At 36.2% G+C, this 27,735-nt stretch overlaps 1 protein-coding gene across 8 annotated transcripts in view; it reads right to left on the reverse strand.

The window, feature by feature from the left end:
- The window catches only part of CCDC171 (coiled-coil domain containing 171), a 299,073-nt gene that overhangs the window by 221,842 nt on the left and 49,496 nt on the right, over nt 1-27,735 (reverse strand). For 7 of the 8 annotated variants that reach the window (XM_059141859.1, XM_059141862.1, XM_059141858.1 and 4 more), the window contains 2 exons: nt 7,295-7,387; nt 3,078-3,238 (listed from right to left, as the gene is read on the reverse strand). In XM_059141859.1, coding sequence (XP_058997842.1) covers nt 3,078-3,238; nt 7,295-7,387 — 254 coding nt within the window. The remainder of the gene's footprint in view (nt 1-3,077; nt 3,239-7,294; nt 7,388-27,735) is intronic. The other variant, XM_059141860.1, reaches the window with a different exon arrangement.

Consider the following 27,735-nt stretch of genomic DNA (forward strand, 5'->3'; position numbering starts at 1 on the left):
CTGTGTCAAATAAATAAACAAAATCTTTAAAAAAAAAAAAAAAAAAAAAGCCTGCACTATATTCTACATAAAGGTTCCTAAACAGATTTATATATATAAATGGACAGATTCAAACAGTGGTTCATAGGAAATTAAGAGGGTGAGTCTTAAGAATAACATTCACAATATGTCATCTAAGTCATCCCAAAAAAATTCAGTTCAGAATTACTGGTTTAGGGGTATCTGGGTGTTTCCATTGGTTAAGCATCTGAGTTTGCCTCAGATCATGATCTCAGAGTCCTGGCACCAGGCCCATCATTAGGCTCCCTGATCAGTAAGGAATCTGGTGATCCCTCTCCTTTTATCCCTCTCCCCCTGCTTGTGCCTATGCTCTCTCTCTCTCACTCTAATAAATACATAAAATCTTGGGGAAAAAAATAAAGAATTCCTGGTTTAAAATATTATAAGCATTACTACTAAAAGTAATCTCAGGGTGTCTGGGTGGCTCAGTGGGTTAAAGCCTCTGCCTTCGGCTCAGGTCATGATCCCAGGGTCCTGGGATCGAGCCCCACATTGGGCTCTCTGCTCAGCAGGGAGACTGCTTCTTCCTCTCTCTCTGCCTGCCTCTCTGCCTACCTGTGATCTCTGTCTGTCAAATAAATAAATAAAATTTTTAAAAGTAATCTCAGAGATTTTAAATTTTTCAACATCGGTCTCTTTTTTTAATTTAAATTCAATTGGGACGCCTGGGTGGCTCAGTTGGTTAAGCAGCTGCCTTCGGCTCAGGTCATGATCCCAGCGTCTTGGGATCGAGTCCCACATCAGGCTCCTTGCACAGCAGGGAGCCTGCTTCTCCCTCTGCCTCTGCCTGCCATTCTGTCTGCCTGTGCTGGCTCTCTCCCCCTCTCTCTCTCTCTGATAAATAAATAAAATCTTAAAATAATAATAATAATAATTTAAATTCAATTAATTAGCATATAATGCGTTACTGGTTTCAGAGGTAGAGGTCAGTGATTCATCAGTCTTACAGAACACCCAGTGCTCATTACATCACATGCCCTCCTTAATGTCCACCACCCAGTTACCCCATCCCCCCACCCCCTCCCACTCAGCAACCTTGTTTGTTTCCTAGGATTGAGAGACTTTTATGGTTTGTCTCCCTCTCTGATTTCGTCTTGTTTTATTTTTCCCTCTCTTCCCCTATGATCCTGTTTTGTTTTTCAAATTCCACATATGACTGAGATCATATGATAACTGTCTTTATCTGACTTATTTTGCTTAGCAAAATACCCTCTAGCTCCAACCACGTCATTGCAAATGGCAAGATTTAATTTTTTTGATGGATGAATAGTATTTCATTTTATATATATACACTACAACTTTTTTATCCATTCATCTGTCAATGAACATCTAGGTTCTTTCTACAGTTTAGCTATTGTAGACACTGCTGCTGTAAACATTGGGGTGCACGTGCCCCTTTGGACCACTACATGTGTATCTTTGAGATAAATACCCAGTAATGCTATTGCTGGGTCATTAGATAGCTCTATTTTCAACTTTTTGAGGAACCTCCATACTGTTTTCCAGAGTGGCTGCACCAGCTTGCATTCCCACCAACAGTGTTAAGAGGGTTCCCCTTCCTCCACATCCTCTCCAACTCCGTCGTTTCCTGACTTATTAATTTTAGCCATTCTGACTGGTGTGAGGTGTGCTATCTTATTGTGGTTTTGATTTTTATTTCCCTGATGCTGAGTGATGTTGAGCATTTTTTCATATGTTTGTTGGCCATCTGGATATCTTCTTTGTAGAAATGTCTGTTCATGTCTTCTGCCCATTTCTTGATTGGATTACTTATTCTTCAGATGTTTGAGAAGTTCGTTATAAATTTTAGATACTAGCCCTTTATCTGATAAGACATTTGCACATTTCTTTTCCCACTCTGTCCTTTGTCTTGGTTTTGTCAACTGTTTCCTTTGCTCTGCAAAAGCTTTTTACCTTGATGAAGTCCATATGGTTCATTTTTGCCTTTGTTTCCTTTACCTTTGGAGATGTATCTAGCCAGAAGTTACTGTGGCCAAGGTCACAGAGGTGGCTGTCTCTGTGCTCCTCTAAGATTTTGATGGATTCCTGTCTCACACTTGGGTCTTTCATCCACTTTGAGTCTGTTTTTCAACATCATTCTTTCAAGTCAGTCTTTCAAGCGTCATATTTATGATTTTGCCACACCCATAATAATCACTACTATTTAATAATACTTTAATTCATTTCTTAAGTTAAATGAAGTATTTTAAGATAAACCTTGATATTGTTATTGTAAGTGGGAAACCATTATCTATTTGTCATAGACAAACTAACATTAAATATAAATACATAACTCTAATGTAGCAACCTATTATCATGTCATGTACCAATGGTGGTATGCATTCCAGCCTATAGGAAGAAATGGTTTAGAATATCTCCTATCAAGTTTTTTGGAAACATATTAAAGAATTATAAACTTTTTAAAGCATCCCACAGAACATTCCAGATGAAAAGCTTTTGAATTGAAAAACATTAAAATCAGGAGGAGTCAAAAACCACTTACTAGTTGCGTGTCCCCATTAAGCCTCTATTTTCACATCTGTAAAATAAGGATTAAAGGAGCAGCTACCTCATGGTGTGTTCTATAAATTGAATGAAATCATGCAATGCTAGAAAGCAGGTGAGCAAAGAGTGCTATTAGCCCCTACTATTATTTCTGTAGTATGAGAAAATCTCAAACATTAGCCCATCTCCATATAGACCTTTTTTTAGGTGGCCTAGAAATCAAGATCTTTAAGATACTGTATTATATCAATAAATGCAAAATACATTAACACATTTACTCTCTAGTGTAAAAACTGCACTTCAGAGACTACATGGAATAGCCATTATACTTCAAAAGCCAAAAAAAGCATTTCCATGTTTACCTATACAGAGAAGTCTAGGTATGTTTTATGAAATCATTTATCTGCAATCTAGCACAGACACTAATGAGAGCTATATCTAAAATACTACACCGTCATACTCATGTAAGCTTCATAAATTCTTTATAAAGAATTCTACAATAAAACACTTACAAACTCAGTTTTGCAAAGCTCTCTTGCGCGTTATGCTTTTCTCGCTCATATGCACTTTCAACTTCTTTGAATTCATTCTTGATCATTTCCAAATCTGCAACAGCTTCTGCTTGGCTGGCCTTTTCCACCTGCAAAGCGCCTTCAAGGTCTCGAATCCGTAACTGCCAGATGACAGAGAAGTAGTTAAAACGAGCAAGGAAATGCTAGCTTCAAAGGCTAGTCAGACTGAATAGAGCTCTTTATTAGCAGCAGTTTATCATTCATCCAAACACTTCTTCCTTTCTGCTTTGGTTTAAAAAGGAAAATAAACAAAAGACAGTGTATTCCCTTTCTCAACGTGTTTAATGGAAGGGAGGAAGAGGGGAAGAATAGTTAACTGTGCTCTGGAAATGCCTGATCAAAGTGCTGAATTTTGACCTACTATTCCATTTGGAGACTTCTTTTATAAAACATAATGAAATTAGTGGTTTGAGGAAACAAAAGGGAAATAGCCTTCCCCTCTTATGAGAAACATCATTACAGTCCCATGTTTAGAAGCCCATGAAAGTTAACATCTTTTTTATTCCTAGAGATTTTTTACTATAGAAAAGTAAAACTTGTATTACTTGTTTTTATTACTTATATTACCAAAAAATACTATTTGACTAAAATATTAATGAGTGTAGTTATATGATATCTAGGATTTGCTTCAAAATGCTATGGGGCTGGGGAGTAGATGGGGGGAGCGGTGAGGGGGTGGGGGGGAGCCCATTGTACCATTCTCTCTACTTCTGTATATACTTGAAACTTTACATAATAAAACACTTTGATAGATTCTACATAAACATCGACAGTAGAACAGATAAACAATTACATTCCCATTAAAGAATAACATGTAGCTATAAAAAAAAGCTGTAAAACAACTTTTGAAAAGGAAGCTCTCCATGTGGCTCTCCACGTGGTGTTAACACAGACTGAAAAAGCAACGTCCACATCAGTGTATACAGTATGCTATATTTTGGGTAAACAAGTGGGAAAAATTAAGTAGCAGGCAACATGGTGGAGCAAAAGGAGCAATAGGAGTGAAAGCAAGAGTTCTCGATCATTTAATATTGTTTGGATTTTTGAACAGGTGGATATTTTACCTTTTTCAGAAAATTAAATTTAAAAACTAAAAAATAGACTGCTAGGGCCAGAAAAAGTGGGGAGTGGTAGAAAATGTTTTACACTAAATAGAATATGGGCTTCAGAACCATAAAGCTCACAGCTCTACAAACTTTTGTGACCTGTAGTATATTACTAAAACTCCAAAGGCCAGAGGTTCCTCATCTGTAAACAATAAATAATGGTGGTAATAATAATAACAAACAGACTACCTACAGGGTTATTACAAAGATCTAATGAGATAATATTCATCTAATATATATTTAATATTACATATGTATATATGTTTATTTAATAAATTTTTGGATAAATATTTATTCAGTACTTAATATGTGCCAGGCAGTGAGCTAGTGCTCAAGATATACAATAATCACGAAAATAGACAGTCCTAGTTTCGAGGAGCTCCTAGTCTTTAGGAGAGGAGAGATCATGACAGAATGTGGTGTTTCCTATCACAGAAACAGGCACAAAGGGCCATAAAATCAGAGGAAAGCTAAGAACAAGCCTCCTGGGGAGGGCAAAAGCCAATCCGAGGTAAGAAAGATGAAGTCACCAAGAAAAGAAGCCTAGAACAACAGGAAATTATTTTGTAAATCAATCCATACAAACAGTAAGCACCAGAAATTATTATTTGTAATTCTTCAAAAATATTTTGGAATAATCAAAACATTCTTACACTAAAGTAAGGACACAGAATAGAGCTGGAGATACAGCTTGGTAAATTTTCAAATTTGGTCTTTTAAATTTTATCTTTCTTTGCTGTTTTGTCTGAATCCAATGTTGACAAGTGAAATAATAGATCTAGAAAACATTTTCTTCTGTCTGCATTGCTATCTTCTTTCAGAAAATAAGCACACTCAATCACAAATGATAAACCAAGCCAACTGAAAGAGAAGTCAGCTTCAAATTAATAATTCTGAGTCAACTCTTTGATTCTATTTTCTCATTTTTATGAGAATAAATTTAACAACATATTTCAAATATACATTTAACTACAGTTTAAGCTAAGATGGTGATTAATTACAACTATTTAGTGGTCTCATTTGCTTTTAAACTAATCTGAAACTGAATTTTACTAGATGTACCTTACTGAAAATACTTGTCAATATTTATAGATATATGGGTCAAATATAAACTTTGGCTTTTTTCTGCATCATAATGTGGAGTTAAATATCAAATATAAATTTTAATAAAAAATATACATGTAATAATCTTTATTTTTGTAGCTAATAACTATATATCCCCAGGTATAAATTATAACTACATTGAAAAACTTAATTTGGAATTATACTTCCTTCATAAATTTAAAACTTTAGGCTTATTGCTTATTGATGCCATTTTGGGTGATTCAATCATTTAAAAAAAAAGGTAGGGGCACTTGGGTTACTCAGTCAGTTAAGTGTTTAACTCTTGATCTCAGCTCTGGTCTTGATCTCAGGGTCATGAGCTCAAGCCCCTCACTGGGATCCAGGCTTAGCTTGCACAAGTTTGCTTAAAATACAAAATGCACTCAAATACATGGACCTGAGAATTTTACAGGTAAGGGGGACATTTCATTAAAGATAGAAATTTTTAAAAATTTTATTATATAATTCTTATAAGCTTAATTGCATCCTATATTAAGACCCATTTAAACAATAAGGTATAATTTTGCAAAGTTTATTAAAATTTAATATAAGGGAAAAGTGTAAATCTTAAAAATAATTCAAATTAAATTAAGGAACTGAGGGGCACCTGGCTCAGTCAGGAGGGCTTGTGACTCTTGATCTCAGGGTTCTGAGTTCAAGCCCCATGCTGGGTGTGGAGCCTACTTCAAAAAAAATTAATAAACTAAGACGTTAGATTTCTGGAACTTCATATGAAATTTTATACACAACACAGGCCATGGGCCAGACATGGTCCATGGGCAGTAGTTTGCCAAGCCCCTGTTGGAATGCCTTCTCTTCCCTTAGAAATTACTTCTCGGGGTGCCTGGGTGGCTCAGTGGGTTAAGCCACTGCCTTCGGCTCAGGTCATGATCTCAGGGTCCTGGGATCGAGTCCCACATCGGGCTCTCTGCTCAGCAGGGGCCTGCTTCCCTTCCTCTCTCTCTGCCTGCCTCTCTGCCTACTTGTGATCTCTCTGTCAAATAAATAAAATTCTTAAAAAAAAAAAAAAAAGAAATTACTTCTCATTCTCTAAGACCTGGAGGACACTTTGCTTAGGATTCCTTCAATTAATTCCCCTCTCAGATATAACCTTCTTTATTATGCTTTCATAACATTTTATATTTTAGTATTTTATGTTTCTACCTATACATTTATCTATATATCTATACTGATACAGACAAATATACAGTATTTCAGATAAAGGAAGTAAGTTCCAAGAGTCGTTTCTTCGCCGTTATACCTTCAGCTCTTAATACAAGTGACAAGCAGTGTGCACAGGATATACACTCTATAAATGAAGGTGCATATTTTTTAAATGTTTGCAAAAAGAAATTCATCCCATGGCTCTTGATGAAAAGAACACTCTGATCAGCAAATCATTCTGTTACAGGCCAGATGGTAAATACTTTGGACTTTGCAGGCCATAATGTCTCTGTTATAATCATCCCCCTTTGCCACTACAGCCCAAAAGCCCCACAGACAAGACAAAACCCGCTTGAATAGGCATTGGGTGAGATACGGCCTGTGGGCTAGAGTGTGCCAATCCCTCCTCTAACAAAACCAGGCTCAGCCATATCCTGATAGCAAAATTAGTGTCTTAACAATATGATATCCATTCTTTTTTTTAAATTGTATTTATTTATTTGAGAGAGAGAGAGAGAGAGAGTGCCTGGGGGAGAGGCAAAGGAAGAAGGAGAGAATCCTATGTAGACTCTGCACTGAGCTCAGAACCCCTCATGGGGCTCGATCCCATGACCTTGAGATCATGATCTGAGCCTAAATCCAGAGTCAGGGCCTTGACTGACTGAGCCCCACCAGGTGCCCCTACGCTACCCATTCTAAATGTAAACCTGAGCTGTCTGAACAGAATGCTCCTTTTCCCAACTTAATAAAATCCACACAAAAGAATTTTTGTTTACATTTTACCTGAATAATTTCAGAATTAAATTTTGATTCCAAATGTGCTGCTCTCTCTGCTTCAATATTTTCTTCTAGTTTCCTCACTCTTAGAGTAGTTGCCTAAAAACAAATTCAAAGTTTAAACTCACAAACATTGGTATTTAAAGTGGACATAGATCTTTGCACCACAGGGATGGAGCTAGAGAGTATAATAATGCTAATGAAATAAGTCACTTAGAAAAAAACAAATACCATAGGACTTAACTTGTATGTCGAATTTAGGAAACAAAACAAATAAGCAAAGGAAAAAAGAGAGAGAGAGACAAACCAAAAAATAGACTTGACTAGAGAGAACAAACTGAGGGTGACCAGAGGAGAGGTAGGAGCCAGGATGGGTAAAATAAGTGATGACGATGAAGGAGGACACTTACTCATGATGAGCACTGAGTCATGTATAGAACTGTTGGATTTTGTACCTGAAACTAACATAGCACCCTATGTAAACTATACTGGAATTAAAATTAAGGATTTTTAAAAAAAACATGAATGTGGATCACACTTTAGGTTACCATAGCCTCATTTTTGAGGCTATAAAAAAATGAGGCTATAAATGTAAAAGGCACATTAGAAAATCATGCTCGGGGAGAATGCTCCAGACCTTGCTTTTTTAATTTTTTGACATATAATCTATATATAATAAACTGCACATATTTAAAAGAGTGTAATTTTATACACACACACACACGCGCGCGCGCGCGCCTCGGTGGCTCAGTTGTTAAGCATCCACCTTCAGCTCAGGTCATAAGCCCAGGGTCGAGGGATCGAGCCCCTCATTGGGCTCCCGGCTCAGCAGAAAGTTTGCTTCTCCCTCACCCACTCCCCCGGCTTGTATTCCCTCTCTCACTGTCTCTCTCTGTCAAATAAATAAAATAAAATCTGAAAAAAAAAAGTGTATCTATAAAAAAGTATATCTATATGAATCTATATAGATAGATACATGCACACCCATGGAATCACTGCCATAATGAAGATAAGAAATATTCCCAAGACCCCTAAAAGATTCCTTGTATCTCTTGGTAACGTCTTCATCCAGCTCTCACCAACCCCCATCCCCACCCCCAAGTAACCACTGATCTGCTTTTTGTCACTACTGATCACTTTGTATTTTCCAGAATTTCATATAAGTTGAGTCATACAGCGTGTACTCTTTATTGCCTGGCTTCTTTCCCCCAGCATAATTATTCTGAGATTCACCATGTGGTTGCATTTATCGATAGCTTATTTCTTTTTACTATTAAAGTGTTCACTGTGTTGATGAGACACCACACTGATTTATCTGTTCACCAATTCATGTACATTTGCCTTGTTTCCAGTTTGTGCTGTTACAAATGAAACTGCTATGAGCCTTCATATACAAGTGTTTATATAACACTTTGATTTCTTAGAGCCATAAAGTGAAGGGAAGAATGACAGGGTCACTTGGTGAGTGTATGTTTAATGTTTTATGAAACATCCAAACTTTTCCAGCTTGCTTATAATTTTATACATCCTCTCCAACACTTGGCATGGTCAATTTTTGTTTTTTCATTTTGGGGGAGGAGGGGATTTAAGACCTTCAAATAGACATGTAATGGCATTTCACTTCAGTTTCAATTTGCATTTCTCTAATAACTAATGCCATTGAACATCTTCTCAAATATTTATTTACCATTTGCATATCTTCTATGCTGAAGTATCTGTTCAGATCTTCTCTCCACTTTTTTTTTGTTATTTTTATTTTTATTTTACCTTTATTAACATGTAATGTATTATTTGCCCCCAGAGGTACAGGTCTGTGACTCATCAGGCTTACAGATTTCACAGCACTTACCATACATAGCACATGCCCTCCCCAATGTCCATAACCCAACCACCCTATCCCTATTCCCCCACCCCAACAACCCTAAGTTTGTTTCTTTTTTTTTTTTTTTTAAAGATTTTATTTATTTACTTGACAGAGAGAGATCAAGTAGGCAGAGAGGCAGGCAGAGAGAGGGGGGAGGAAGCAGGCTCCCTGCCGAGCAGAGAGCCTGATGCGGGACTCGATCCCAGGACCCTGAGATCATGACCTGAGCCGAAGGCAGCGGCTTTAACCCACTAAGCCACCCAGGCACCCCGAAGTTTGTAAGAGTCTCTTATGGTTTGTCTCCCTCCTGTTTTATTTTTTTCCTTTTCTACCCCGCACAACCCCCTGCCCTGCCTCTCAAATTCCTCATATCAGAGAGATCATATGATAACTATCTTTCTCTGACTTATTTTACGTAGCAAAATACCCTCTGGTTCCATCCACGTCATTGCAAATGGCAAGATTTCGTTTCCTTTGATGGCTGCATAGTATTCCGTTGTGTGTATGTGTGTGTGTGTGTGTGTGTATATGTGTGTGTATATGTGTATATATACATGTATACATATACACATATATACATGTATATACATATGTGTATATACATGTATATATGTATATATACGTGTGTATGTATACATGTATATATGTGTGTGTGTGTATATATATATGTATCTCTCCATCTTTATCCATTCATCTGTTGATGGACATCTAGGTTCTTTCTACAGTTTGGCTATTGTGGACATTGCTGCTATAAACATTTGGGTGCATGTGCCCCTTCAGATCACTACATCTGTGTCTCTGGGGTAAATATCCAGTAGTGCGACTGCTGGGTCACAGGGTAGCTCTATTTTCAACTTTTTGAGGAACCTCCATACTGTCTTCCAGAGTGGCTGCACCAGCTTACATTCCCACCAACAGTGTAGGAGGGTTCCCCTTTCTCCGCACCCTCACCAACATCTGTCATTTCCTGACTTGTTAATTTTAGCCATTCTGACTGGTATCTCATTTTGGTTTTGATTTGTAGTTCCCTGATGCCGAATGATGTGGAACACTTTTTCATGTGTCTGTTGGCCATCTGGATGTCTTTTCTTTTCTTTTCTTTTCTTTTTTTTTTTTAGTATTAGCATTTTTTTTAATTTTATTTAGTTTTTAATTAAACATATAACATATTTTTATCCCCAGGGATACAGGTCTGTGAATCGCCAGGTTTACACATTTCACAGCACTCATCATAGCACATACCCTCCCCAATGTCCATATCCCCACCACCCTCTCCCATCGCCTCTAACCCCCAGCAACCCTCAGTCTGTTTTTTGAGATTGAGTCTTTTATGGTTTGTCTGCCTCCCAATCCCATCTTCTTTCATTTTTTTTCTTTTCCTACCCCCCAAGCCCCTCACATTGCATCTCCACTTCCTCATATCAGGGAGATCATATGATAGTTGTCTTTCTCTGATTGACTTATCTCGCTAAGCATAATACCCTCTAGTTCCATCCACATCGTCACAAATGGCAAGATTTCATTTCTTTTGATGGCTGCATAGTATTCCATTGTGTATATATACACCACCTCTTCTTTATCCATTCATCTTGTTGATGGACATCTGGATTCTTTTCATAGTTTGGCTATTGTGGACATTGTTGCTATAAACATTAGGGTGCACGTGCCCCTTCGGAGCACCATGTTTGTATCTTTGGGATATATACCCAGTAGTGCAATCACTGGGTCATAGGGTAGCTCTATTTTCAGTTTTTTGAGGAACCTCCACACTGTTTTCCAGAGTGGTTGCACCAGCTTGCTTTCCCACCAACAGTGTAGGAGGGTTCCCCTCTCTCTGCATCCCCTCCAGCATCTGTCATTTCTTGACTTGTTAATTTTAGCCATTCTGACTGGTGTGAGGTGGTATCTCATTGTGGTTTTGATTTGTATTTCCCTGATGCTGAGTGATGTGGAGCATTTTTTTCATGTGTCTGTTGGCCATCTGGATGTCTTCTTTGCAGAAATGTCTGTTCATGTCCTCTGCCCATTTCTTGATTGGATTATTTGTTCTTTGGTTGTTGAGTTTGGTAAGTTCTTTATAGATTTTGGATACTACCTCTTTATCTGATATGTCATTTGTAAATATCTTCTCCCATTCTGTCAGTTGTCTTTTCATTCTCTCCAATTTTTAATTGGGTAGTTTTCTTTTTTTCCCCCAAGATTTTATTCATTTATTTGAGAGAGAAAGATAGTGCGAGAGAGAGCACAAGCCTGGGTAAGAGGCAGAGAGAGAAAGAGAGAAGCAGACTCCCTCACCAGGATGGGGCCTGACGAGGGGCTCTATCCCAGGACTCTGGGATCATGACCTGAGCCAAAGGCAGACCCTTAACTGACTGAGCCACCCACACGCCCCTGTTTGTTTTCTTATTATTGAGTTTTAAGAGTTTATATGATCTGCATACAAGTCATTTACTGGATATGTGATTTGCAAATATTTACTCCAAGTCTACAGCTTGTCTCTTCATACCATTAAAAGCATCTTTCATGAAACAGAAGTTTTCATTATCCTTAAGTCCAATTTATCAATTTTCAGGCAAGAGTCAACTTCTGGCCAGGATTAGAAGTCAGAAGCTTTTTTTCTGAAAGCCATTTCTGTTGAGAAAATGCAACCATGGGAAGCACTGGATTCCTAGTCTCAAAGAGGGAATGGTCATAGCCAAAAGCCTGGTGGGGGCTGGGCAAGTAGGGTTACAGGGACCCCCCCCCCCATTGCAGATGTCTCAGGATAACAGTAGCAAAGAAAACCATGCCTAAAGTCCCGTCTGTCAAATAAGGATGGCTCAACAGTGATGGAGTAAGGCATTACTAATTTCATTTCCTTTTCAAGTAAAATCTGGACCAGAAGTAAGTTTCTATTAATTATATTTACTTTATCATTTAGCTTAAGCTGAAGTTTTTTTTTTTTAATGCACAACTTGATTAATTGCTTTTTCCTCTTTCCTTCCACAAATTTTTTTATAGAATCACAGAAAGAAGGAGCATAAGCAAAAACTGGATAATTCATAAATTAAGCAAGCCATATGTGAATAAGTAAGAAATGACTACACCTTTCCTCGAGCAAAACAGATTCCCATAATATCTCATTATAGAGTAGAGCATAAACACAAATATCCCTTCTTCTCTAGAGACCTTTGTAGATACCTCTTGCCACTAATGGCCTTCATAGTCAAGAAGCAATTTTGCTTCAGGATTCAATCACTCTGTGTTTTAAAATATGAAATTCACATAATATTTTTTACACTGACTTATTTGCTTTACTTAGATTTTGCAACCCTGTCAATCATATTTGTTAATGAGTTAATTCATCCTTAATGAGTTACTACACAGACTTTTTTTCTAGAAGGCAAACAAAGCAGTAAGTCTAAATGTGATCTTTTGGGTCTAAAGATAATTTAAATCCAAAACTATAAATTCATATTTTCAGTTAGTAGAGTATAACATCTTTAAAGGTAAAATCTGACACTTATATCCTATACTACTAGAGTATTTTGAAATAACAGGCATTCCACTGAAAGATGAAACTAGTAAATATTCATATATTATCAAATATTATAACTCAAGATTCAAAAAATCTTGTAATGAAAAATTTAAAACTAAGGAGTTATTAGTACTTTTTTAGGTATAACTATAATTGGTATTGAGGTGTTTGGCTGTTTCAGTTGATAGATAATACAACTCTTGATCTCAAGGTCATGAGTTCAGCCCCACATTGGGCATAAAACTTACTTTAAAAAAATATTTTTTTAAATTGGTATTTTTTTAAACTCTTACCTTTTAAAATATATACTACAATGTTCATGGATGAAATTATATGATATTTGGATTTGCTTTAAAATAATCAAGGTGGGCATTACAAGAGGAAGTTGATATTCATTAAATAATATTGGCCATTAGTTGATCATTGTTAAAGCTGAGCGATAGGCACATGCAGCTTATTTTGGTATTCTCTCTACTTTCATGCATGATTTAAATTTTCCATACTGAAAAAATTTTTAAACAAAAACAAAGGAAGTATGGTGGGAAAGTATGGTGCTGGTATCATTATTTACCTAACAAAATTCTATTTTGATGACAAAAAATCATTAGAATGAATTAAGCAATTCATGGCTAAGCAGAAAAAGTCAGTGGGAAGCTGGGAGTTTAAATCAATCAATTCCTACCTATATCATTAAATATTAAGATAATCAAAGCAAATATTGCCTTCATATTCACCTCTACTTTCTCAAAACATGTTTCATACCAAATATTAGTCCCATGGGATATGATTAGCTATGATATGAAAAGGCCATTTCATCATCATAAGTGTGTGAAAAACACAGGATTAAAGCCAAATAATTTTATTAAAGCACTTCTCGGAAAGTTAACATGATCATCTTGAAAAGAAAGAACAAAGTCGGAAGACTCACATTTCTTGATTTTAATACTACTACAAAGCTACAATGATCAAAACACTGTGGAACTGGCAGAAGGACACACATATAGATCCATAGAAAAGAACTGGGAGTCCAGAAATAAGCCCATGTGTCAATGGTCAATAAATTTTTGACAAGAGAGCCATGACCATTCAATGAGAAAGAATCATTCTTTCACTAAGCAGTGCGGAGACAATGGGATATACACAAGCAAAAAAATAAATTTGTAAACCTCCATCACAACATATAGAAATATGAATTCAAAAGGATCAATGGCCTAAATATAAAGCTAAAAACCATGAAACTCTTAGAAGAAAACAGAATTCATGATCTCGGATTTGGCAACAGATTCTGAAATATGACACCAAAAGCATGAGCAACAAAAGAAAAAAAAAATAGATAAATTAGACTTCATCAAAATTTTACATTTTGAGCATCAAAGAACTTAATCAAAAAGTAAAAGGTAACCTAGAGGACAGGAGAAGATAATCATATATCTGATAAGAGTCTAGTATGCAGAATATACAAACTCTTACAATAAAAAGATAAATAATTCAATTTTTTAAAAAAATGAGTAGAGGCACCTGGTGGCTCAGTCAGTTAAGTGCCTGCTTCCCCCCGTCCCTCCTCTCACTCACTCTCTCTCTCTCAGATAAATAAATAAACAAATTAGTAAAGGGCTTGAATAGACATTTCTCCAAAGAAGATACAAAAATAGCCAATAATTATATTAAATGATGGATAACATTATTAGCTATCAGAGAAATACACACCCAAACCACAAAGAGATATATCTTCACACACACACTAGGGTAGTGTTTTTTTAATTTTAAAAAATAGAAAGTAGTAAGTATTGGTGAGGATGTAGAGAAATTGGAAACCTCCTACATTACTGGTGGGAATGTAAATTGGTGCCACCACTATGGAAAACAGTTTGTCAGTTTCTTAAAAAATTAAACAATTACCATATGACCATGCATTTCTACTCCTGGGTATATATTCCAGCAAAATAATAACATGTTCAAATAAAGACTTATACACAAATGTTCATATGAGCATTTTTCGTAATAGCCAAAAGGTAGAAAAAAACCTAAATGTCCATCAACTGAACAAAATATGGTATATTCCTACAGTGGAATGTATTCAGCGGGAAAAAAAAGTACCAATAAATGCTATGACATAGATGAGCCTTGAAGACATATGTTAAGTGAAACTAGACACAAAAGACCAAGTATTATTGTATGACTTCATTTATATGAAATGTCCAAAACAGGCAAATCCATAAGGATAGAAAGTGTGTTAAGTGGTTGCCAGCAGCCAGGGTGGGAGGGAGGAATGAGCAGTGACTGCTAATCAACACGGAGTTTCTTACTGGGGTGATGAGAATATTCTGGAATTAGATAGTGGGAATAGTTGCACAACTTTGTGAATATACTAAAAACTACTCAAGTGTATACTTTAATAGGATGAATGTTATGATGTGTGAAATATATTTCAATAAAAGATCAAAGAATCCTGAGTGTAAGAAGGAAAATGTCAAAGTAGTGACAGCCACCTAAATCAAGCTTCTTGATAATTCACTCTAAATGCTGACTTCGAGTCCGTAGAATAAGTGATCCCTATTGATTTTAGGTCTAAAACATGGTACCTATGTTAGCACAAAAATTATTATGTTTAGCCAGATTAAAATGAGCATAACTCTAGGTAAGCCCAATACTACTTTAAAACAAACTTTTTAAATGTAAACCCTACAAAATGAAGTCCCTGATCTCAAAAAATTAAAAATGACTTCTCAGTATGCTTGCCTTAGACTCTGTAAGTCAAAATAAGTCTAACCAGTGATAAGAAAATAACCTGTAGGCATGGAGAATAAAAAATCAGAACAAGCAAAAAGTTAAGAAAGACAAATATAGGGAAGAAACTAGTCTAACAATGTTCATTTTCTTTTCAGATTCCAAAAAGCATATGCATAAAGCTTCTCTTATCAAAATAATAGTCTTACATTTTATTAAAATACAGAATATTATCATTCCTTGATAAAAGATTCAACAATCCAAGTCTTCTTTTCATCTCTTATGTGTATGTTATGTCATATTATTTATCTGATTTTCACTTCAAAAGTCAAGAAGAGGTTCTGTTATTCTTTCCCTAGGCCAAAACTAAATGGGTTAAAATAATAAACCAGAGATCACATCTTTATTTTCATACCTTCCTGCTTTGCATGTAATGTCCAGAAGAAAACAACTTTATAAACTATTATTCTGAAACTATTGATTAATCAGTAAGGTCAACAACAAAATTTTCAAATCTTTAAACAAACTCCTTCCAAGAATGGGCTTTGTTGACAGACATAATTAAATTAAAGCCCTCCTAATAAATATTTTTTTAATCTTCTAGCCTGGTGAATTAATTCTTATATCCAGCAGAGGGTGCTAGCGGAACATCAAAGTGTTCACAAAAAAAAATTTTTTTTCAGTAGTACTGCCTAAGAGAGCCAGTGGAATCATAAACTGTCTCATTAGTATCCAATCATACTGTAATCAACAAAGCAAGGGCAGAAATTATAATGGAATTCAGGTTAAAATACAAAATCCAACACAAATTCATATATACCACAGGTCAATTTAAGTATATACAGGTTTGCTTGGAATACAAATATACTATATTATATCTGTTCCCCAACGTTATGAACAAGGGAGTTCTTTGTGTAACACAAAATGAGCACATATTTTATCATTTATTAGCTGATTTTCATCCCCTTTCCTACTGCAAAATATTGCCAAGAGATTTTTATTTCATGATTTATATCTCATTTTTATTTCATGATTTATATCTCATTAAATCATGTTAAGCCCAATTAGATAATCTACTCCATTTAAGAAAGGGGGCATTTATTCTTTGAAGAAGGTAATATACAGAAGGATGTCTCCTGTTCCATCCTTTGTTACTCGTTATTTTATCATAACACAGGGTAGAAGCTGCCAATCCGATTCAGCAGCAGAACTAACAAAACATATCCAGACCTCGTTTGTTCCTCACGCCACATCTGCTGCCCTGGCTTCCACGGGCCTGTTCCAAAAGTTTCACAAAAGTTATGAAAACAGATGTGTATGCTGCTGAAGGACTGGGCCAAAGAACACCTCCAATGACATTATTTCCTCCTCAAAATAGAACAGATCTAGCTCAGAGGATATAAGTGAACTTAAAGGAATCGGTCAAGCAGCAAAACTTGAATACACAAAATTTCGTCCACTAAAACGCACAAGAAAAACAGGGGAGGAAATATCACAGAAGTGCATCCTAGAGATTTCTCAGTAGTGTGTTACATAGCACTGTTTCCAAAACAGCTGTGCAAAGTTTACCGCAGAATGTCAACAGCTGTATAAATAGAAAGTGGCTGTTTATTTAACTGTTTTTCCAGATTTTATCACCTGATATTTCCCATCAATGGACACTTTCACACTAACCAATATGGTAATAATCCACCCTCAGAAAGGTAATTCTAAGGAACTGAATTGTTAAAATTTAATAGTAAGTATATTTTGCTATAGGTTACTGTAAATAATTTATTATATGTTTGTTAACAATTAATTACAATACTTATTCCTATCTGTGTGGGGGGAATAAAGAGCAGCCATTGTATTTCAAGACTGTAAAGTGAAGATCCCAAAGTATTTTTTATTATAGAACAAAAAAAAAAATCTTAAAGGGTCAAAGTCTCAAAGTATTTGACAAGTATCTGGACAAGAGAAGCACCATAATATCACATCACTTAAACTGAGTCATGTATTGAAAGACAGTAGCAAAGAAAATCTATGAGTCCTTTATGATTTATTATCCTGGGGGCAGCTGGTTGGCTCAGTCAGCAAGGCAGCAACTCTTGATCTTGGGATACTGAATTCAAGCCCCATGTTGGATGTATTTTAATTTAAGAATAAATAAAACTACACAGCAGTTTCAAGAAATAGTAAAATGTACCAATATTTAGAGCGGCCCATGCGCATCATCTCAGCTGTGGTTGACTTTGCAGTTAACCTCAAAGATATTCAGTGAGGGCAGCAACAACCAGGGCTTTAACAGTTTCAGAACAGACATCTGAGACAACCTGACTAGAGGTATAAACTGGAGAATACAGTGAATTTTTATTTACCAGGAATGAATAATGAAGTCTATCACCCAGACTGTAAAACAGTGTAATGGAAAAAAAGAGCTTTTATTACTATTGGGTATAATAAAAGGAACCATAAAAAATGAAAATAGGAAATTTCAGAATTTACAGGACACAAATTCTCGCCATAAATCAATTTAGCCTCTCTAAAAATTGTCTTTAGCTCTCCTGGCAACAAAAACTCCAGTATTTAACAAATTTTTTAATAAACTCCCTATTTTAAAGTCTGTTATAAACATAAATACAAAAATGTCTAATACTTCTAAGCACAACTTTATTACCCAGGTGATTTCATCATTTACCCATTTGGTAAGTAGTAATTGACACAAATAGGTGTTGAAAAATAATTCCTACAAACACATGGTGGCTTGAACAAGTGAAATCAGATGAGGCTGGCTTCACAAACAACAGGAAACGTGGTCATTTTTCTTTTCCTTTTTCACTTGAGTATAGTCTACGTACAGAGGAAAAAGCTACATTCTACCCTGCCTTCGTTACTGTAATACAGAACATGACTGACAGAGGCAATTCAGAATTTATTTGCAGCCAGTACTCTCTCCACTGTAATCTTCGCAAGATTCCTCAGTCCTTACTATTAGGTTTGCATCTTCTCTTTTCTCTTTTCTTATTGAGTTAAGCTTATTTCCCATGATAAAAAAAAAAAACCTCTCCTAGTTGTAAAAGAGGTTTATAAAAGCCACAGATATTCCTTTTTCCAGTTCACTTTTCCCTTGGTTCTGTGGTATCCAGCACCATTTTTATAAAATTGGATTGGGAGTTTGCTTTCTTTTTTTAAATCTCAGAAACCATTGATCTGTGTTAAGATGATTAAGCCACACAATGGTATACAGTTTATCAGATTTTTTAAAAATACAAATCATATATATTTATATATATGTTTATATGTATATTTGCATATATTTATTATATAAATTTTATATATTTATTTATAAATACTTATTTATAAAATTATTTATATGTTTATTAAAATATATATTTTTATATATTATATATATCTTATACTACACACACACACACAAACATACAGCTTTGGTCCAGGCACATTAAGAAATCCATTTCATGAAATGCAACTGTTTGTTTGTTTTTTTAAGATTTTATTTATTTATTTGACAGAGAGAAATCACAAGTAGGCAGAGAGGCAGGCAGAGAGAGAGAGAGGGGAGGAAGCAGGCTCCCTGCTGAGCAGAGAGCCCGATGTGGGACTCGATCCCAGGACCCTGAGATCATGACCCAAGCCGAAGGCAATGGCTTAACCCACTGAGCCACCCAGGCGCCCATGAAATGCAACTGTTAAAAAGCTTCACTAAAATTTAAAACAATGATTGGGCTACATGTCTATTATGCTAGTTGCTTTACTCTGATATTACTGACATTAAATAATGTGTTCTATTAAATTAAAACATTAACAGTTTTCTTCTATTATCCTTACTAACATTATTATCTCATTATAAGGATCTCATATTAATCCTTATATTTCATGTATCTTATAGCAATTCTTTTTTTAAGAATACCGCTGACAGTTACTTAAGTCCCTAGAATTACTAGTAGTTAATGCTTCCACAACTAAATGCAAAACTAGCATAAAATCCTCTTTAACTTCTTTTTCACTGTGTCATCATCCGGCCAAGAGCCAAGACAAGATACATTCACTTAAATATAAAGCAAAAAATTTTTTAAGATTCTGTTTATTTGTCAGAGAGAGAGAGCACAAGCAGGGGGAGCAGCAGGCAGAGGAAGAAACAGGCTCCCCATTGAGCAAAGCACCTGATGCAGGACTCGATCCCAGGACCCTGGGATCATGACTTGAGCCAAAAGCAGATACTTAACTAACTGAGCCACCCAGGCATGCAAGAAAAAAAAAAAAAAAAGCAAAATTTTGAAAGGTGTCTACATATGAAGAATTATAAATGAGTCAGAGGACTATACAAGTCCACTTATAAAATTCCTATAAATAGAATAAAAATTGAGACTACCTAGACTACCTTTCAAAGCTTCAAATTCTCTAAAAGCAGAGACCTGGTATTACCAAAAGTAATTACAGAACAGCTAAGAAGAACCACAAAGTAAAACTAGTCTAAAACGATTTGATGTTTATAACATCAATCAATAAGAAGAGAAATCGGGGCAAATATTTTACAAAGAAAAAAATCAATATTGAGTTATCCAAAAATAAATCCTAAAGTTTAGACATTAGACATTTCCTCAATTCAGTCAAAACTGGCTTAATAAAAATTTTATCAATGAAAAAGAAATCACTGTTACCTATTACTTCTTCAAACCTGTAAGGAATTAAAATGTGTTTAGTGATGATCATAAGGTTGCATAGCATCCTAAAAATGACTTCTAAATGAGGTTTTTAATTCTAAGTATATTTGGACTTTATTCTAATGTTTTAATGGGCCATCCATGTACAACATTTTTTTTTAAGAGACAGAGTAACATATGCTCACATATGTGCCCAAGCAAAGAAGAGGGGTGGAGGAGGGAGAGAGAGAATCTCAAGCAGGCTCCATGTCCAGAGTGGAGCCTGATGCAGGGCTCGATCTCAAAATGCTAAGATCATGACCTGAGTTGAAATCAAGAGTCCAAGCACCTCACCACATAATATTTTTAAATGATGATACATTCCTAAATTTATTGGCCTAAAAAAAGGTTCATCACAAGTGATAAATAAACTAAAAATATTATGTAGAATATAATCTAGTCTTTTATTTTTTCTCTGACTTTACATAAAATTAGGCCATGTATTTTAACAGTGTGAGTCATTTTACCTTTGCCAAGTTCATGCTTGGCATTATTATGGAGAGTTCCTATACACCCCACACCAAGTTTCCCCTATTATTAACATCTTACATTCACATGGTACAAATAACCCATTAAAATGGACAGTGAATCATAATATGTATTTCTCCAATAACATACAAATGGCCAATTTCATTAGAGAAATGAAAGCCAAGACCAAAATGACATACCATTATACACCAACTAGGGAGGCTATCATTGAAAAACTGATTGTAACAAGTATTGGTGAGGACCTGGAGAAATTGGAACCCTCATGCATTGCTGGTGGAATGTAAAACAGTGCACCACTGTCTAAAATAGTCTGAGAGTTCCTCAAAAAATTGAACACAGGATTATCACATGACCCAGCAATTCTGCGCCTAGGTATAGACCCAAGAGAACTGAAAACATGTTCACACGAAAACCCATATACGAATGTTCAGAGGCATTATTCATAATAGCTGAAAAGTGAAAATAACACAAATGCCTATCAACTGAGAAATGGACACACAAAATGTGGTGTATAATACAGCAGAATATTATTCAGTATTAAAAAGGAATGAAGTCCTGATACCAGATACAACATGGATATCTTGGAAACATGCTAACTGAAAAAAGTCAACCACAAAGCTCACACGTTGTATGATTACATTAATAGGAAATGTCCAGGATAGGCAAACCTATAGAGGCAGAAAGCAGATTAGCAGTTGTTTAGGGCTGAGAGAAATGGGGGAACAGGAGAGTCATGGCTAATGGTATGGGGTTTTTTCCTGAGGTGATAAAAATGTCCTAAAATTGACTGTGGTGATGGTTGCACAACTCTATGAGTACACTAAAAATCACTGAATTATACATTATAAATGGGTAAATTTACAGCATGTAAGTTATATCTTAATAAAGATATTTTAATACCATCAGTATGAGAAGTTTAACCTCCAGATGCCCACAACCACGCCAAGCAGTCAAACAACAACCGTTTCTTAACCACTACACAAACTGGAGGTTTATTATCTGGAAGATGTGAATCTGAACCAGAGGCTGCACACAGGGATACACAGAGAGGGGTGAGGGGCGAGGGGTACACAAGGCTGAAACGAGGGGAAAGTCTGGGTACCGAACAGTATGATATGCAGATTCTTTCTCGATGTCCTTCTTCTATGTTATAACCACCAAAGACAAAATAGCAAAGCACTCTGCAGAAACTACAGAAACGCAGAGAAGACCTACAGATTATGACACTCAAAACTGTGCAATGAAATATATAAATATCCCTATCATCCTACAGTAATGCTTCCTGAAGCCCCATACTCGTATTCAACTGTCTATTCCACATCTCCATGTGAATGGCTACCAGGCATGCCAATGTATCATACCTAAAGCAAATTCCTGACCTCTCCCAAATCCATGCCACTTGCCTTCTTTGCCAGTTGAGTAAATGGCAATGCCATTCGCCCATTTGCTCATGGCAAAATCTTTGGCGTTATCCTTTACTGCCTCCTTTTTGCTCACAAGCCAGGTCCAACTGATCTGCAAATTCTATTGGTTCTATCTTCCACAATACATACAAATCCAAACTCCTCTACACTATATATCTCATCAAGGTAAATATAATAGTCTCCTAAATGGTATCTTACAATCTATTCTCCAAAGAATATACAGAACGATGCTTTTAAAACAAAAAACAGGAAGCATGTCAGGCCTCCATTCAAAACCTTCCAATGGCTTTCATCTCACTCAAAGTTCTTACAATGAATTACAGAAGATCATCAAGACTGTAAAATCTGCCTACCATTCTGTCTATCCTATAGCCTTTCCATTTCAGTCGCAATGCCCTACTTGCTATTCCTCAAACCTTCCAAGCACACTCACATCTCATGGCCTTTGCACTTTCTATAGCTTCTACCCAAAATGCTCTTCCTCCAGATATCCACATGGCTGTCCCTTTCTTTCTCTGGGTCTCTATTCAAACGCCATCTTATCAAGTCAGCCCTCTATGACCACTAACAAAAGGATAACCCACCTGTCTCATCACTCATTACTTCCCCTAGTCTGCTTTATTTTTTATGAGTTATTTATTTATTTGAGAGAGAGTTGGAGGGAGGGACAAAGAGAGAGGGAGAGAATCACAAGCAGACTCTAGGCTGAACATGGAGCCCGACAAGGCTCGATCTCACGACCTTGAGTTCATGACCTGAGCTGAAACCAAGAGCCAGGCACTCAACGGACTGAGCCACCCAAGCACCCCAACCCTAGTCTGCTTTATTACTCTCCATAGGGCTTATCATGCTTTGTTTCATTTAATGTGTGATTCTCCCTAACTAGAGCGTCAGCTTCAAGAGGGAAGAGACTTTGTTTTGTTTGCTGCTAATGCCTCAAGCACCAAAAAGTGTGCCTAATACTCTCCATAAATACTTACTGAACAAACAAATGGCTACAGTAGTCATAGGAACAGGATGCTATTTAAAAAAAAAACAAAACAAAAACAAAAAAAAAACAGTACAGAGAACAAGAGCTCTCAGAAATTAAAAATGAAAAGGACGGGTCATGATCCCAGGGTCCTGGGATCGAGTCCCGCATCGGGCTCTCTGCTCAGCAGGGAGCCTGCTTCCCTCTCTCTCTCTGCCTGCCTCTCAGTATACTTGTGATCTCTCTCTGTAAAATGAATAAATAAAATCTTTAAAAAAATAAAATAATAAAATAAAAAAAAAAGAAAAGGAAAATATTCAATAAGAAGATTAGAAAGTCAAGTCAAGAAATGTCCCAAGAAGCCACAACAAAAAGACTAAGAGAAGGACAACAGAAAGGCAAAAGAAGGAAACCATCAATCCAGTTGATCTGATACTTGAATAATAAAAGCCAGAGAGAAATAACAATGAAAGCCCTGAGGAAAAAAATTACACAAGAGAATAACACAAAAGAATTCCTCCAAATGGGGGCGCCTGGGTGGCTTAGTGGGTTAAGCCGCTGCCTTCGGCTCAGGTTATGATCTCAGGGTCCTGGGATCAAGTCACGCATGGGGCTCTCTGCTCAGCAGGGAGCCTGCTTCCCTCTCTCTCTCTCTCTGCCTGCCTCTCCATCTACTTGTGATTTCTCTCTGTCAAATAAATAAAATCTTTAAAAAAAAAAAAAAAAAAAAAGAATTCCTCCAAATGAAGGGCATGCATTTCCTAACTAAAATGGTCACCATGAATTTAAAAAGATCTATACAAAGAAACATTATTTATATTTGATGTCCTGCAATTGCAGAGTCAGTGGGAACTCTATGGCACAAATAATTTGGTGTCCTCACAAATATAAGGAAAAAAGAGAGCTATAGACAAAGAATCTGTACATTAAAAGAGATTTAAGAGACATATCAACCAGAGTGCCTGGGTGGCTCAGTAGTTTGAGCAACAGACTCTTGGTTTCAGCTCCGGTGGTGATCTTGGTGTCATGATCTCAGGATCATGAGATCGAGTCCCGTGTAGGGCTCTTAGCTCAGTATGGAGTGTGCTCTCTTTCTCTCTCTCCCTTCTCCTCTGTCCCTCTCCCTGCTCACGCACGTAATCTCTCTCTCTCAAATAAATAAATAAAATCTTCTTTAAAAGAGAAAGAAAAAAATATCAACCAATTCTAATGTGTAACTGGAATTCTGACTCAAACTGCATTTACACACATTTACACCATTTATATCAAATTGTGGAACAATCTGAAATTTGAATAAAGCCTGGATATTTGATTATATTAAGTGATGTTCCTGTTAATTTAGTTTTAATATTGAAAATGTGACTCTAAATAAAGATTCCTCATTTTTTTTCAATTGTAATAAATATTTACAGTAAAATAGTGTGACTGGGATTCATTTCACTATAATATGGGAGGGGGGAAAGTGAGTGGGGACATAAATGATAAAATACTGGCCATATATAGATCATTGTTGAAGCTGGTGATGGATACATTAGGTTCATTATACTATTCTGTTCACTTTTTAAAATATGTTTGTTTAAAACTTTCCATTAAAAAAAAGTTTGAAAAGAACAGAGAACCAAGAAAACTTACAGAGATGACAAGAATGAGGGAGGAAGATCACCATCAAAGAAACACAAACCAGAATAACATTAGGCCTCTCAACAGCAACAGAAGAGCCGGGGAATGAGGAAGGTAAGGCCTTCACATATTAAGAGAAAATGACTTTAAACCTAAAATTCTATATTTGGCCAAATTATATCTACTCTAATACTTTATTCATAAATAAATCACACTCAGAAACACAAGATCAGCTAAAACTGAGCTCTCATATCCTCAAAGGGTGTGATGATTTTCTGATGAAGACCACATAAATTTGCCAAACACAGCTCCTGGAAGGCTTTATCCATTTGCCCTCTCAGCAGCAAGACCCAGGAACTTTTAACGGCTCCCTCACTGACACTGGGTGTTACCTTTTCTTTAGTCTTGGTATCATGACTGTTACAGCCTTTCTGATGGCAAGCATTTTTCATATGTTTGCTATTCATCTGAACATCTTTCACATCTTCTTTAAAGTCCTTGGTAGATTTTTTTTCATAAAGGTTTTCTCCTTTTTCTTACCAAATAGTGGGGGGAATTTGGATAAAGAGATGTAGAGACAGAGATAGATCTACATTTTGCTGTAAATATTTTTCTCATGTGTTTGTCTTATTTTAAGTGGAGAATTTACATATATATGACTTTAATTTCTCCAGTTGATCTGACACTTGAATAATAAAAGCCAGAGAGAAAGAACAGCGAAAGCCCTGAGGAAAAAAATTACACAAGAGAATAATTCAGCAAAAATCTGTTGATTTTGCTCCTCTGCTTTTATGATTAATAATAAGTCATACTGGACTCAGAGAGCAAAAAACACAAGTTTTTTTCTTCTTTGTCAGCTTTTAATATTTTTACTCTTTTTAATCCAACTGGAACTTATTTTACAATATGATGTAAGCTGGGAATCTAATTTTATTTAAATTGTTAACCAAATAGTTAAATAGTTATCCATGTTTCAAGATGATTGAATAATCTTTCCTATCCTCATTAATTTAAAGTGGTATCTTCATATACTAGATTTTATATATATTCTACAAGTCTACTACTGGCCTTTCAATCTGTACCATTAAAAATCTGGTCTTAGACTTACTGTACTTTTTGGCCACTCAACAATGTCTTTTCCCCTTCTTTTGGTACCAGAAACTGAATTTTCTTTATAAAAATTTCTTTTGAAATGAAATCTTGCGGGGCGCCTGGGTGGCTCAGTGGGTTAAGCCGCTGCCTTCGGCTCAGGTCATGGTCTCAGGGTCCTGGGATCGAGTCCCGCATCGGGCTCTCTGCTCAGCAGGGAGCCTGCTTCCTTCTCTCTCTCTCTGCCTGCCTCTCCGACTACTTGTGATTTCTCTCTGTCAAATAAATAAATAAAATCTTTTAAAAAAAAAAAATGAAATGAAATCTTGCCATTTGCAATGATGTGGATGGAACTAGAGGGTATTATGCTGAGCAAAATAAATCAATCAGAGAAAGACAATTATCATGTGATCTCCCTGATTTGAGGAACTAGAGAGGCAATGTGGGGTGTTTGGGGATAGGAAAAGAATAAATGAAACAAGATGGAATCAGGAGGGAGACAAACTATAAGAGACTCTTAATCTCACAAAACAAATTGAGGGTTGGGGGGGAGGGAAAGAAAGGTGGGGTTATGGACATTGGGGAGGGTATGTGCTATGGTGAATGCTGTGAAGTGTGTAAACCTGGCGATTCACAGACCTGTACCCCTGGGGCTAATAATATATTATATGTTAATAAAAAAAATAAAAGATTAATTTTTTAAAAAAAGAAAAAATTTCTTTTGGGGGGGCTTTAATTTTAGCAGAATTGAGAGAGATTTATTTGGGGCAAACTACCTCTTTCAATTGAATATTTTCTCTTTGGGATTTGAATCCTAAAGTGACAAAAAGAATGATACCAACTGTTACTGGTAAACAAATAAAATTAAAATTACTGATATCAATTCACCCTAACTTCCTCCATCATTCCCATTCCCAAGACATCTGGGGATGCTCTGGGATTCATTTCTGAGCCTAATTCCCCAACTTTCATCCTACTCGCAAATGTGATTCCCATATTCCTCCAGTAATTCCCACTGAAGTTAGCCAAAGTTGGTTTCTGTTGCATACAAGGAAAAAAGCACCACTGATATATTACTAAGGCTTTATAATAGTTATTGATCTCTGATATAGTAAGTCTCTGCTCATTTCTCTTAAAATATTCTAGGGACGCCTGGGTAGCCCAGTTGGTTAAGTGTCAAACTCTTGGTTTCAGCTCTGGTCATGATCTCAGGGTTGTGGGATGGAGACCAACATTGGAGTTATGCTAAGAGCAGACTCTGCTTGAGATTCTCTGCCTCTCCCTCTGCCCCTCCCCATTCTCAGATGCTCGCACTCGCTCTCTCGCTGTCTCTCTCCCTCAAATAAATAAAATATTTTTTAAGATTTTATTTATTTGACATAGAGGGAGAGCGAGACAGAGAACACAAGCAGGGGGAGTGGGAGAGGGAGAAGCAGGCTTCCCGCTGAGCAGGGAGCCCGACATGTGACTCCATCCCAGGACCCTGGGATCATGAGCTGAGCCGAAGGCAGACACTGAACAACTGAGCCATCTAGGTGCCCCAAATAAAATCTTTCTAAAAAGGTATGAGAGACCCTTGTGTAGTAGCTCTTTAGTCTTTCACATGAATATCTGAATCTTTATTCCCAAAATAATTCCACTGAGTTTTTTATTGGAAATATTTTAACCCATAATATAATCTAGGAAAGATTCATATCTTTTTAGTGCTGAGTGTCTCCAAAATGTCTCACCATTTTCTTTGAAGACTCTCAGTTAAATCTGGTAACTTTTCAATGTGTCTGTAGTTAATTATATTCCTATTCTTGTCACGGTGGTGAAGAAAATTTTTTACATGTTTTATTCTCTGACTATTGCTGGAATATAAGAATGTAAATAAAATTGTTACTTTTCTTTTCTTCCTGGCCTCCTTACGGAATGTTCTTACCAGTGTCAATAATTCTAAAGTTGATTTTCTTGACTATTCACAGTATAAGTGCATCTTTCAAAAATAAGAGTCATGCCTCCTTCTTTCCAACAACTGTACTTCTTATTGCTGCTCTGCCATCAT

The sequence above is a fragment of the Mustela lutreola genome, chromosome 12 (genome assembly GCF_030435805.1).
Source record: "Mustela lutreola isolate mMusLut2 chromosome 12, mMusLut2.pri, whole genome shotgun sequence".
NCBI classification, from domain to species: domain Eukaryota; kingdom Metazoa; phylum Chordata; class Mammalia; order Carnivora; family Mustelidae; genus Mustela; species Mustela lutreola.